Here is a 13,121-nt window from a genome sequence, read left to right on the forward strand (position 1 = left end):
GTTATCGACCTGTTTCCAACATTCCTCTTCTGTCCAAGGTTATAGAGAAGGCTTTGACATGTCAAGTTATTGACCACATGGAAAGCTACAAACTAGGTGAACAGTTCTAGTCCGCGTACAAGCATCATCACAGTACCGAGACTGCCCTTCTTAAGGTCAAAAATTATATTCTTTGTTCCCTAAAGCAAAGCTGTTTTTATGGTTTTGCTTGACATGTCGGCTGCCTTCGACACGGTCGATCACGACATCCTTCTACAGAGACTCCAGAGCCAATTTGGAATAAGACGTACCATTGAGTCTTGGTTCAGCACATACCTAAAAAACCGCACAGCTAAGGTTTCCATCAAAAGAGATTTGTCGGAGGAGCACATTTTCACCTATTCCATACCCCAGGAATCCGTAGTAGGTCCGTTGGGACTCATATTGTACACCAATCCTATCGGTGAGATCATTCGTAGGCATGACATTTCATTTCATGAATATGCAGATGATATTCAGCTTTATGCTGAGTTCGACCCTAAATCTAAGGGTGACTGTCAACAGGTGCTTGGCAATTTATCATCTTGCGTTTTCATGATCAATGAATGGATGTCTCAAAACATGCTGAAGCTTAACCAAGACAAGACTGAGTTCATTGTTTTCGCCATTGTTGTTGCTAATCTCCCTGATCTCCAATTAGAATTGGGAGACTTATGCATTCCAGCTTCCACATCCATTAAGGAAACACACTGGATTCTCTCTCATCACGTTGGCTCTCTGTGTAAAACTGTTAATTTCCACAAACGCAACTTGTGGCGTATTCGCCGGTTTATTACACAGGATGCCTGCCATCACGCCGTCAGAAGTCTAGTCCTGTCCCGTCTCGACAATGCGAACTCTCTTTTGCTATAGGTGCTCGTGAAAAAAGATCTTAAACGGTTTCAGCGCCAACAAAACAAGGCTGCTCTGCTAGTCTTCCCATGCGGCCGGGACCAGCCTTCTGAGGGCCTGCTGGCAGAGCTACATAGGCTCCCTGTTAAACAGAGGATAACCTTCCAAATCTTCACCCTTGTGTACAAAATTCTCAACACTCAAGCTCCATCATATCCGGTTGACCTGCTACATTCACATCACTCAAATATTCCTGAACGATGCTTACAGACACCGACTCCGCTCATCATCCGATCAGACCCGGCTTTCTGTCCCTAGAAGTAGGAAGGAGGCCGGAGATAGCTCTTTCGTTGTGGCCGCCCCTCGCATGTGGAATGAGCTTCCTTCTTGTCTGAGAGAGGCGGTCTCACTGCCTGTATTCAACGTCTCCTTATGACATATTTGTTCCAAGTCAATTCGTTATCGTACTGTTTCTGTTTTTCTTTCCTGTTATTTTTGTTGTGGATGTGTGTTAAGCGCTTTGTTCTTTGTAAAGCGCTATATAAATACTTTGTATTATTTTTGTTATTATAAAGCTTTTTGTGAACGAAATCCCCAAAGTTGCCAGCCACAAGTCTAAAATGTTTGATTTCCAGAAAATGTTCTACAAAATGCCCCAAGTATAGGCCGCAAGGACCTCTTATTCCAAATTTCCTGTGGGATCACACAATATTAATGAACTCAGCACACACTAATTATCAGGTTTTAGTAGCGTGCACCCTGAAAACTGTTCTTCCCGCAACAAAATAGAGATATCTCTATATCTAGAGTTTCTGTTTTGACGAAGTGGCGAAAATCTTTGTTTTGGCTATTTAATTGCTGGGCTATCGAATCAGTTATATATTTTGCAATTCTGTTGGACAAATGTACGCGAACAAGCGATTTAAAGAAAATCGACAAACTTCAAACGGACTTTCTCAAAACTCGGTTTGCAGCTGCGTGCAAACATTCGTCTTTTTCGTCAAAACGGTGACGATATGAAACCTGTTACGAGGAAGATTTTAATTGGCACCGAAGCATAAAAGCAACCGACGCCGGGTCATCAGGCTGTACTCAGGGCCAAGTTCAAGACGGGCCGCATTCAAATGTATCATCATTCAAATGCAAATATAAAACTATCAATTAACAAATATTTGCAGGTAAATTTATCTCCTTTTTTGATTAGTTATAATATTATTACTGGCTCTGTACCAACAAACTTCTATCGTAATCATTGTATTACAAATTGTAATTGTTCCTTGTTAATTTGACACATGCAAAGTGGGGTCTTTCTGGATGCCTCCATCCATACACAATTCCAAATGTTAGATAATTGTATTTGTACATGTAATGTGTTGTTAAAAATTGCAGATTTTGATTTGTTTGATTAATCGAGCATGTAAGGGGGGAACGTTTCATCAATTTTAGGCATTACATTTTTATGATCGATAAAGGAGAGAGGGCGCTTCAGAGAGGGAGGTCATGCACTTACCATCGGCGGCAAACTTGAGGGATAATCACTGCTTTTTACCCGAGATAGACACAAAAACGAACTTAAATATCAACATCCATCACAAGGAATGCTTACACCATCCTTTTATCTTCAAAATGCTGAAGTCTACTTAATCAGTGGCTGGTTTTCCAGCACCAAAATACCACCCTGACGGTCGGCCTGTGACCGCCATATTGGTCAGCCATCTTGGATGATTGGTTTATGCGCATATGCATGGAGCTGATGCATGTATGTCAAACACATGATGGCCCTGCATCTGTTTTTATCAGTTGTCTCTTTGCTACTTCTATATCAACAAGTCATCCCAGAGCACAATCCAGCTATCTCCAACCCTGCAAGCAACATGACATTATTGATGGCAGGTGACATCCATCCAAACCCGGGACCTCGTGTAAAATATTCCAGCATATACCCTTGTGGATTATGTGAGTACCCTGTCACATGGAACTGCAAAGGTGTTGCCTGTGACGATTGTAGTATCTGGTATCACCAGTCCTGCATTGATTTGTGCTCAGCTGACTTTGAATTATTAAATCATTCCAACATTCAATGGAAATGCCACAAATGTGATAGCACAAACTGTGATAGCTTTACATACCATAGTTATGAACTACGCTACCCCAGCGATGACTTGAACATCGACTCAAACATCGAACTTGGCAATATACCATCATCAGAAAATTCCTTTAGACCACTGCAGACAAGTAGTCCAATAGCAAGTACCCAGACTGATGATGAAAGAACTAGGGAAAGTTACACATTGTCACAAGTATGTAGCCCAACCATGGCAACACAAATGCCAAGGGCCCACAGCTCAGTCTCATATCGGCCAGGCACACAAAATCTAAGAATAATGACAGTAAACTGCCGGAGTGTGCTGGCCAAAAGGTCAGAACTTGCCATCGCCATTGAATATATCAAACCGGACATTGTATGTGGAACCGAATCTTGGCTGACAGGAATAAAACCAGGCCAAAACCCTTCTGAGGGTTATGTGAAATCAAGTGAAATCTTCCCAGAAAATTACATTGCCTACAGAAACGATCGCTGTAGCCTAGGTGGAGGAGTCTTCGTACTTGCTCATCGAAACTTGGTCACAGTTGAGCTCCCGCAACTTGTGACAAATTGTGAACTCGAATGGGTCAAAGTAAAACTGGAAAATAATAAAGAACTGATCATTGGATCCTTTTACATGCCCCACCGAAATATTACCACATTGAATGAACTGGATAAGTCATTCAAACTTTTGACAAGCTGTGGTTTCCAAGATAAGCATATTATCCTTGCAGGTGACTTCAATTGCCCCGACATAGATTGGGAGCACTGTATTGTTGACCCAAGGAGCAAAGACAATACAACACAACAAATGTTGCTTGACATAACTTCTCACCTCACTCAAGTCCATATGTCACCCACGCGTGAGGACAACTTACTGGACCTTGTACTTACATCAAACCCAAGCCTTGTAAAGTCCTCGGTTTCTGCACCAGGGATATCTGACCACGACATTGTGATCACCGACATAGCAACTAAACCGACTATTACTAAACAAGCACCAAAGAAATACTACCAATTCTCACAAGCCAATTGGGAGAGCTTAGCTGGAAACTTGGATGCACTCTCACAGGACATCATAAGTATGCAACAAAGCGGCTCCAATGTACACCAGATGTGGGAAAAATTCAGTTCAACGGTACTAAGCGAAATTGACAAACACATCCCCCACAAGATCAGGAAAGGTAACAACTGGTTACCCTGGCTAGACAAATCCATCGTGAAAATGATCAAAAGGAAAAGAAGACTGTACAAGCGTGCAAAGAAAAACAACAAATGGGAAGCATACCGTAGCCTCCAAAAACAATGTAGGAGGAAAATCCGAAGAGCCCACTGGAACTACATCAATAAAGTCATTCAGGAAAGTCTCGCAAACAACAACAGTAAGCCATTCTGGAGATACATCAAAAACAGACGCCAAGATAATGTCGGTGTTGCCCCACTAAAGCACAAGGGGACCTTGTACAGTAATAGCTCATCTAAGGCAAAAATACTCATCGAACAGTTTAAGTCAGTGTTTACACAGGACAAAAATCGTGATCTCCCAGAAGTAAACACAAAAGTAGATCAACCAATTCCACGTATCGTCGTCCACTCAGTTGGTGTAGCCAAACTGCTGAAGAAGATTAACATTGCAAAAGCACCTGGACCAGACAACCTACCAAACGCCGTGCTGAAAAATTGTGCTGACAACATCGCACCTGGTCTTGCAGCAATATACCAAACTTCTCTTGACTCCGGCATCCTACCTGGAGATTGGCTTAAGGCCAATGTATCCTGTGTTTTCAAGAAAGGAGACAAACACCTAGCCGAGAATTACCGTCCAATCTCCCTAACCTCAGTACTCTGTAAGCAACTGGAACATATCATTTACAAACACATCATTTCACACCTTGAATATCACCAAATCCTCACACAGTTAAACCATGGTTTCCGTCGTGGCTATTCCTGTGAAACACAACTTACAGTTACACTACATGACCTACAAAAATCTTTTGACGAGAAAAAGCAAGTTGATATTGCCATACTCGACTTCAGTAAAGCATTTGACACCATCCCACACAACAAACTCCTCCACAAGCTCCACAACTACGGCATCAGGGGCCCTCTACATCAGTGGTTAACCTGCTTTCTCACCCAACGCACAATGAGAGTGGTATTGGAAGGAGTAGCTTCTCGGGAAGTGCCGGTCGACTCTGGGGTCCCCCAAGGGACAGTGTTGGGTCCATTGCTGTTCCTTTGCCACATCAATGACCTTCCAGCCAGTGTGACATCCAAAGTCCGTCTCTTCGCAGATGACTGCCTGCTGTACCGACAAATAGATGACCCCAGTGATCATGTCATCCTCCAACAAGACATCGAAAACCTGGAAACTTGGGCGGGAAAATGGGGAATGCGCTTCAATGCCAAAAAATGTAACATTCTCAGCATTAGGAATAAATCAACACGTTTCTACACATTAGACAACACTGTTCTTCATCAAGTACCTAGCAACCGGTATCTTGGTATACACATCTCTGAGGACCTCAAATGGAATACACACATATCCAGTATATCCAAGAAGGCTGGCTCCACTTTAGGTTTTCTTCGCAGAAACCTTAGGGGTTGCCCAGTCAACTGCAGAAGAACTGCCTACCTAGCTCTGGTACGACCAATCTTGGAATACGGAGCTACAGTATGGGACCCTTACATAAAAGCCAATATTGACCGACTGGAACGCATCCAACATCGAGCGGTACGCTTCATCACCGGAGACTACAGATCACAGAAGCCCAGTTGCCTCACAAAAATGCTACAAAATCAACAACTACCATCTCTGCAAGACAGAAGGAAACAATTACGACTCACATTCATGTACAAAGTGGTTAAGGGGCTAGTGCCAGCCATACCATCTCAGCTCTACCTAACATCTAAAAAACCTGGGAGACAAATTCGACCAAGAACACTTTTCAACTCTGCAACAACACACTCCATTGAAAGCTCCGTAGCTGTCAACTCAAGGTGCTACAGAGTTCCTCGGAGCAACACAGATCAATTCAAGTACTCCTTCTTCAACAGAACTATAATTGACTGGAACCATTTAGAGGAATGCGTAGTCCAAGCCGACTCTGTTGACACCTTCAAATCCCTCATCAGCCGCGGACCTCTCTCTCAATAAGTTACTGTACAGTGAACACCCTCTCTCTCTCCCGTTGCTCTTATGCCAGAATTGGTTTCTTGCAACGTACACCTACAGATACAGAGATACAGATCTATGTAATCTTGGAAATACTCAGGTGCTTCGTTTTAAGCAGGTGGCACGGCACGTTTCCAAAACAACCACTTGTAAAAAAAACGGGGATTTCGTAAAAAATAAACCCAAAACGTGAAAAAACGCATGTTATGCTAAACCCGCTAATCATGGTAACTTATAGGACTGTGCTTCTCACCTGTTGCTTGTTGGGGGAGGGGGCGACGGGGGTGGGGCGACCACCTTTTTTAAATTGAGCGATGAAATGGGAAGCAAGAACGACTCTATCGTACCTTTTGTAGACCAACCTTGAGTGTCATTTTTGTTGAGTGGAGCACTTTTTCCGGCGAAAGTTCGTGTCAGCAGCGTATCCAGCATTTGATGTGTGTGTGTGGGGGGGGGGGGGGGGGGCGCGACCGCACATCCGCAAACATATATTTAATTCATTGCTGACCAAAAAAAAATGTCAACAAAAATCTGCCGGCCCCCCCCCCCCTTGATACGCCACTGGTTCGTGTTCTAGTTCACACGCACGGGAAGTTGGTTTTGCGCGTTTCTTTCCAAATCGTCAAGCGGTAAAAAACAAACGTGAAACAGCCATAAAATTTGTAGTTTTGATGGTCTTGCTTAAGTGAAAACAGACTATAGGACGAATCTTAGTTCTGATCGATTTTAGAGCGGGGACTCCGCGTCTTGAGTCATCAAATGAGTCGCAAGATAAGACACGTTTTGTGAAATCGGCCCCAGGTGATGCGTGGAGTATTCTATTTTCCCTCAGCTTCGCCAGGGAAAATAGAACGCTCCACGGTTACCTGCGTAGTTTAACTTAACTATTTGCGCCCCCCCCCCGCCTCGAACTGATAATAGCTGTCATTGGATGGATTTTATTTAGCCTATATGACCAGGGGCATAGGCGTGACGAGAGACAAGTGGGCATTCCACCACCCCACCCCATCACCCATGGAAATGACAACTTCACAACCACTTCTAGTATTAGAGTTGATGGACACCATTTGCAAACATTCAAAAATAAAAATGTCAAAATATCAAGAAATATCCCACTTGATTATTAGTTAATAATAGGATTCTGCGTCCATTGAAGTCAATACGCAGTGTGCTGTCATTTTGAGCGCAAGAGGAATTCCCCTCATTTCCTTGCGATGATTTGGACCGAACCATCGCGCTGACAACGGAAAACTATGCTTTGAGTAGAGAAAAATAAAGATGAAGTATCAGGTTAGTGTTTTCACAACCTGCTGCAGATTGTTTGTTTTGTTGTCATTAAATCGGCGAATGCACTTTTTTGCAAATGCTGTCCTGTAGTTGTAAGACCAAAAATATCACTCAGTTATGTCCGCTTCGAAGAGCGCCCTCATTAGTCAGATGGTATCAACCTCCACATTTTGAATTTACCGCAGCTGGGTGGCGATATATTTTCCCAAATCACACAGTCGCTACTATATTACATGCCAAAATATGGTGTTCAAAACTACCATCTCGATCAAGTCACTGATCACAAATCCAATGGTGTGAGTTCGATTCCCATTGGATGCTTCTTTTTGTTTTATTTCTTCTTCTTTACTCCTTTCATTTTTTAGTAAAAAGGGTTTGTTAGTCATTTTGGAACATTTTTCTTTTACCGATTTGTGTTTTGGAGGATTTGTTCAGGCAGACTAAAGTCCCATAAAGTGACTAGCACCTCAAAGTACACGCCCATAGCAAATTGGTATGGAATTCAAATCGCGGCCAGGTCACCGTACAAAACCCTTGCAAGGGGTGGTCTGTTGGCAAATTTTGCCCACCAGTGAACTAGTAACTCTGACCCCCTTCAGAACAAATAATAAAACCTGGTGACGCCCAGCATCCGGGGTCAACTGTTGGGCTTTCATTTGTCATTTGAGTTACCAAGTTGCCAGGGTCAATATCATTATTTATATTTCGCCAACTCCGGAGAGACTCACCCTGTAGATTGTTTCTCGTATTGCAATCTGATCCACCCTTAGAAGCTAATAGAACATACCTCATTAGCATAACAAAAGGCCCTTCCCCGGCGTGGTAGTGAAGCTGCGTTCTCCCAGGGTATCTGTGTCTTTGTTTTTTTTGTGTCGCAGTCTATCCACACGCTTTTATCTTACTCGCGTTCTAAACGACAACTTTCCGTGATAGATTACAAGGATTTACTCCATCATGCCGAAGTCTCGTCAGAGTTTTCCTTCAGCTCCGTGCACGGTGTCTCGACCCCCTGACGATGAGAAACCCCCTTCGCCTGCAGAAGACATCTTAGCTATGGCAGCTAGAGAAATTTCCCCGTCGGGGGTAAATTTGGCGGACCAAGCCAAGGCTCCTCAGTGGGCTGACGGCTTTTCGGGCGGCGGGTCTCCATGCCCAAAGCCCCCTGCAAGTGTAACAGATCCGCGGCCTAGTACGTCAGCTCCGTCTGGTACTGGCCCTGGTGCGCCACGCCCACCGACTACAGCTCAACCGCACTTTCCACAGTTCCCCGCTCAGTCGGGCTACTGGTACCCTCAGCCACCATCAGCTCCCTGGGGAACCCCTGGTGGCCCTGGCCCATCAACGATGCCTGCTGGTTTATTCAATCAGTGGGGCATCCCTGTCCAGTATTTTCCGCAGCCGATTTACAGCGGTCTCTCGGAGCATCCTCCCGCTAGCGCTCCAACTCTGACGGCCCCTGGCTCACATGCACAGCGCCCTCCTGCTGCTGCGGCTGATGACGGCGGCCATCTTGAAATAGTCAACGTTAGTGACGACGAGTCTGAGTCCTCCTTTTCCGCAGTTTCTACTGCCGGTAGAGAGCCCTTTCGCCTTCCTCACAAGAAAGACACAGGTATAAATCCTATCTCAGAGAAGGTGATTTCATGGTGGGAGGAACTGAGAACCCACAAGTTGTCCTCCGACGATTATAAAGAGGAAATTTCACCGTACAACGTCCCGTCGGGCCAGGGAAAATTCTTTTCCGCCCCGGAACTTCCGTCTGGTTTGAAGAAGGTGTTCAAACAGGTAAATTCCTCAACCATTAACAGTGATGAGAAGTTAAGAGCTTCCCATACTCATATCCTCGAGGCAGTCAAACCCTTGCTACGCCTTTTTGACGCAGTTACAGATGATGAGTGCCCCAATGAAGTTCCTAAAGAACTCGTCCAGGATCATCTTTCGTCGGCCATTATTTTACTCGGCTCTGGCAGTCAAGGGCTCGCCTTGGCGAGACAACATGCATTTGATGACATTGTCGACCGCAAATTTGATGTCCTCAAGAAGAACCCTCCTTCGTTAGGTGAACTCTTCGGATCATCCTTGTTGAAAGACATTGAGGAGACAGAAAAGGTCAACAAATTGGCCTCCAAAGTCACGGGCACAGGCGGAAAATCTCAGCAGTCTAACCCTTCTAAGGATAGACGTTTCACGCCTTATCAACTGGCCTCCAGGTCGTTCAGAGGGCGTCGCCCATCACGGGGTGCCTACAATCGCTTCCCAGGTAGGAATTACCAACAGTTCAAGGATTTCCCAAGATCGCGAAATCCCAAGACGGCCTACGCCACTACAGATAAGTCTAGTTCAAAAAACTAGATGCCCAGCTGTTTATGCCCATCACTGGTGCCTCTCCAGCATTTTCTGTACCCCCTGCTGGTCGTTTGAAATATTTTTCTCACAACTGGTTGAAGTTGACTCATGACCCTTGGGTTCTTCAAGCCGTGGATGGTTACTGTATCAGTTTCACATCTACGCCGGTTCAGTCTTTTGTTCCTGTGACCCGGGCTCAGTCCGAGGAACACGCTTCAATTTTTAACCTCGAGATACAGAAGATGCTCGATAAAGGTGCAGTTTCAGAAGTTCAACCCGTTCAGGGACAATTTATTTCTACTTTGTTCATGGTTCCTAAGTCTTCTGGGGATCTCCGTCCAGTGATTAATTTAAGACCTTTGAATAGGTTTATCTCGTACCATCATTTCAAGATGGAAAACATTTCTTCAGTGAAAGATCTCTTAGTGCAGGGGGATTGGATGTGTAAAATAGACCTGAAGGATGCTTATTTTTCAGTTCCTATTAATTCTGAGCATAGGAAATATCTCCGTTTTTTCTGGAACAAGGTCATTTATGAGTTTACTTGTCTTCCTTTCGGATTGTGTAGTGCGCCCCGAACCTTTACTAAGATACTTAAACCACTTGCCTTCCACCTCAGACAACGTGGTATTCGTTGTATTTTTTACCTGGATGATATCCTTATCCTCGAGTCTTCCTACGAGGGATGTGTGACAAATACTCAAGTGGCAACCAGTCTCCTTCAAGATTTGGGTTTCATTATCAACATAGAGAAATCCATTCTTGTCCCTACTCAGAATTTAACATACCTTGGTTTTCTTATCGACTCTTCATCCATGACTCTCTCTCTGAACCAGGAGAAGATCGTAAAGATAATCAGCCACTGCCAAGAGATTTTGGAGGCGCAAACTGTCACAGTTCGACAACTCTCAAGCCTCATCGGCAGGTTATCGTCCACAATTCTGGCAGTTTTTCAAGCCCAGATCTTCTACCGCAGTCTTCAGGAGGACAAAATCTCCGCCCTCCACAGGGAGAACAGTTACGAATCAGCTGTCACCCTTTCACAAGCTTCCCTGGAGGAGCTGCGAACATGGGTGCAATGTCTGCATGCATGGAACGGTCGGCATTTTCTTCATCCGACGCCAGATTTGACCCTTCAAACGGACGCTTCTATGTCGGGATGGGGAGCTTGTCTTCACTCCACGATAGGCGGCCGTTGGACAACTCTAGAACAACAACATCATATCAACTACCTCGAACTGTTAGCAGTTTGGTATGCCATCCGATCTCTCCTCGCAGAGAGGCGGGACATCCATGTTCTTCTTCAGATGGACAGTTCAACAGCCATTGCATATATCAACCACCAAGGAGGGACTCACTCGGTTCCAATGTCTCGACTAGCTGTCAAGATCTGGGTATGGTGTCTCAAGAGAAACATCACTCTAGCAGCTCAACATATACCGGGGTCCCAGAACATCACAGCAGACAGGATGTCACGAGTGTTCGACGATCGGGCGGAATGGCAACTCCGCCCAGAAGTCTTCCGCAGCATCATGGATGCCCTACATTTTGTCCCATCGGTAGACCTCTTTGCGTCTCGCCTGAATACACAACTAGAAACGTTCGTTTCATGGCAGCCAGACCCCATGGCTTGGAGGGTCAATGCTCTTCTTCTAAACTGGAAGGATGTAAACGGCTACGCTTTTCCTCCGTTTTCACTTCTTCTGAGAATCCTTCAAAAGATCCGCAGAGAGGAAGCTACAGTTGTTCTTGTCGCTCCAGTATGGAAGACTCAAGCTTGGTACCCCATGCTGCTGGAACTAGCAATAGACGTGCCACTGCTCCTCCCACGGAGAACAGATCTCCTTCAGCTTCCCCACAATCGGTCACAAGTTCATCCACTGATAGGCCACCTCCAACTGGCCGCATGGAAGTTATCAGGGCAAATCTCTCTTCAGAGGGACTTTCACAGACGGTGTCAGCCACAATCCTTGCTTCTTGGAGACCACAGTCCAATGCCCAGTATAACTCAGCATGGAGAAGGTGGGCAAGCTGGTGTTTACAGAGGAAACTTGATCCAGTTCACACCCCTGTAGCTGATTTCTTAGAGTTTCTTCAGCAGTTGTTTGACGAAGGTCTGTCCTACAGAACCATTAATGGCTATCGTTCTGCGATTTCATCAGCTCACTGCTTAATTGATAATTTGCCTATGGGTCAACATCGTTTAGTGAAACGTTTCTTTAAAGGTATTTTTGGACTTCGCCCTCCAAGACCGAAGTACAACAGCACATGGGACGTTGGGAAGGTCCTTGGATTCATCAAGTCTCTCCCCGACAATCGCCGTTTGTCCTTGAGGCAGTTAACCCTCAAGTTAGCCATGCTGCTTGCACTTGTAACTGCCAGTCGCCGAGCTTCCTTGACAGCTATTGATGTCGATAACATGACTCGATCATCTGATGGAAAATACCGTTTTCTCCTTGTCAAGCCATCGAAGTGTGTTTCTGTCAGTAAGCCCTTCCATCAAATTGAGATTTCCAAGTTCCAGCCGGTCAGAAATCTCTGCCCAGTTCGTTCTTTAGAAGAGTATCTTCAGAGAACCCAACATCACAGAGGTACTGGTTCTTCTAGGATGACCCAGCTTTTCCTCTCCCATTCAAAGCCATTCCATCCAGTGGTCCCCTCAACAATTTCTAGATGGTTGAAAGACTTAATGTCTCAGTCTGGCATTGATACATCACAGTTTCAGGCCCACTCAACAAGAAGTGCAAGTACTTCAGCCGCAGCTCGAGCTGGGGTCTCCACAAGTGAAATTTTAAAAACAGCAGACTGGTCATCAGCCTCTACCTTTGCCAATTTCTACCACAGACACCTCCCTCTGTCAGACTTTGGAGGTGCTGTGCTGTCATCGGCAACACAACAGCTTTAAAGTCTACAGGGTGAGTCTCTCCGGAGTTGGCGAAATATAATTCCCCAATTATGTAAAGTACTTACCTGCAATATAATTGGAATTATATGAGACAATGGAGGAGAGACTCAACCTCCCTCCCTTTTTCTTCATTTTCTTACTGCAGATAACCCGCCCGAGTAATTCTGGTTGGTTTCCGATGAGGTTTACCTTACTACCGTTACCTTACTACTAGCTTCAAAAAGACACAGATACCCTGGGAGAACGCAGCTTCACTACCACGCCGGGGAAGGGCCTTTTGTTATGCTAATGAGGTATGTTCTATTAGCTTCTAAGGGTGGATCAGATTGCAATACGAGAAACAATCTACAGGGTGAGTCTCTCCTCCATTGTCTCATATAATTCCAATTATATTGCAGGTAAGTACTTTACATAATTGGGGAAATCTACGCGTTGATTTGTTCGTATATTGT

The 13,121-nt window shown here is 44.9% G+C and overlaps 1 protein-coding gene across 3 annotated transcripts; it reads left to right on the top strand.

Annotated features, from left to right (window-relative positions):
• The first annotated feature begins 8,129 nt into the window (after positions 1 to 8,129).
• On the top strand, positions 8,130 to 12,962 carry LOC119725272 (vegetative cell wall protein gp1-like). Of its 3 annotated transcripts, none has more exons than XM_038196627.1 (2): positions 8,130 to 9,203; positions 12,815 to 12,962. In XM_038196627.1, the coding sequence occupies exons 1-2, from the start codon at positions 8,373 to 8,375 to the stop codon at positions 12,881 to 12,883; spliced, it is 900 nt and encodes a 299-aa protein (XP_038052555.1). In that variant the 5' UTR covers positions 8,130 to 8,372; the 3' UTR covers positions 12,884 to 12,962. The 3 variants fall into 3 exon arrangements, with proteins under 3 accessions (XP_038052555.1, XP_038052556.1, XP_038052554.1); XM_038196628.1 differs by having other exon boundaries at positions 8,130 to 9,030; XM_038196626.1 differs by lacking the exon at positions 8,130 to 9,203 and adding an exon at positions 11,281 to 12,679.
• The last annotated feature ends 159 nt before the right edge of the window (positions 12,963 to 13,121 follow it).

The sequence above is a fragment of the Patiria miniata genome, unplaced genomic scaffold (assembly GCF_015706575.1).
Source record: "Patiria miniata isolate m_02_andy unplaced genomic scaffold, ASM1570657v1 HiC_scaffold_19, whole genome shotgun sequence".
Lineage (NCBI taxonomy): Eukaryota > Metazoa > Echinodermata > Asteroidea > Valvatida > Asterinidae > Patiria > Patiria miniata.

Bases quoted from the DNA above. Each gene is read 5' to 3' on its own strand.
- LOC119725272 (XM_038196626.1), top strand. From the start codon at position 11,374: ATGGCAGCCAGACCCCATGGCTTGGAGGGTCAATGCTCTTCTTCTAAA.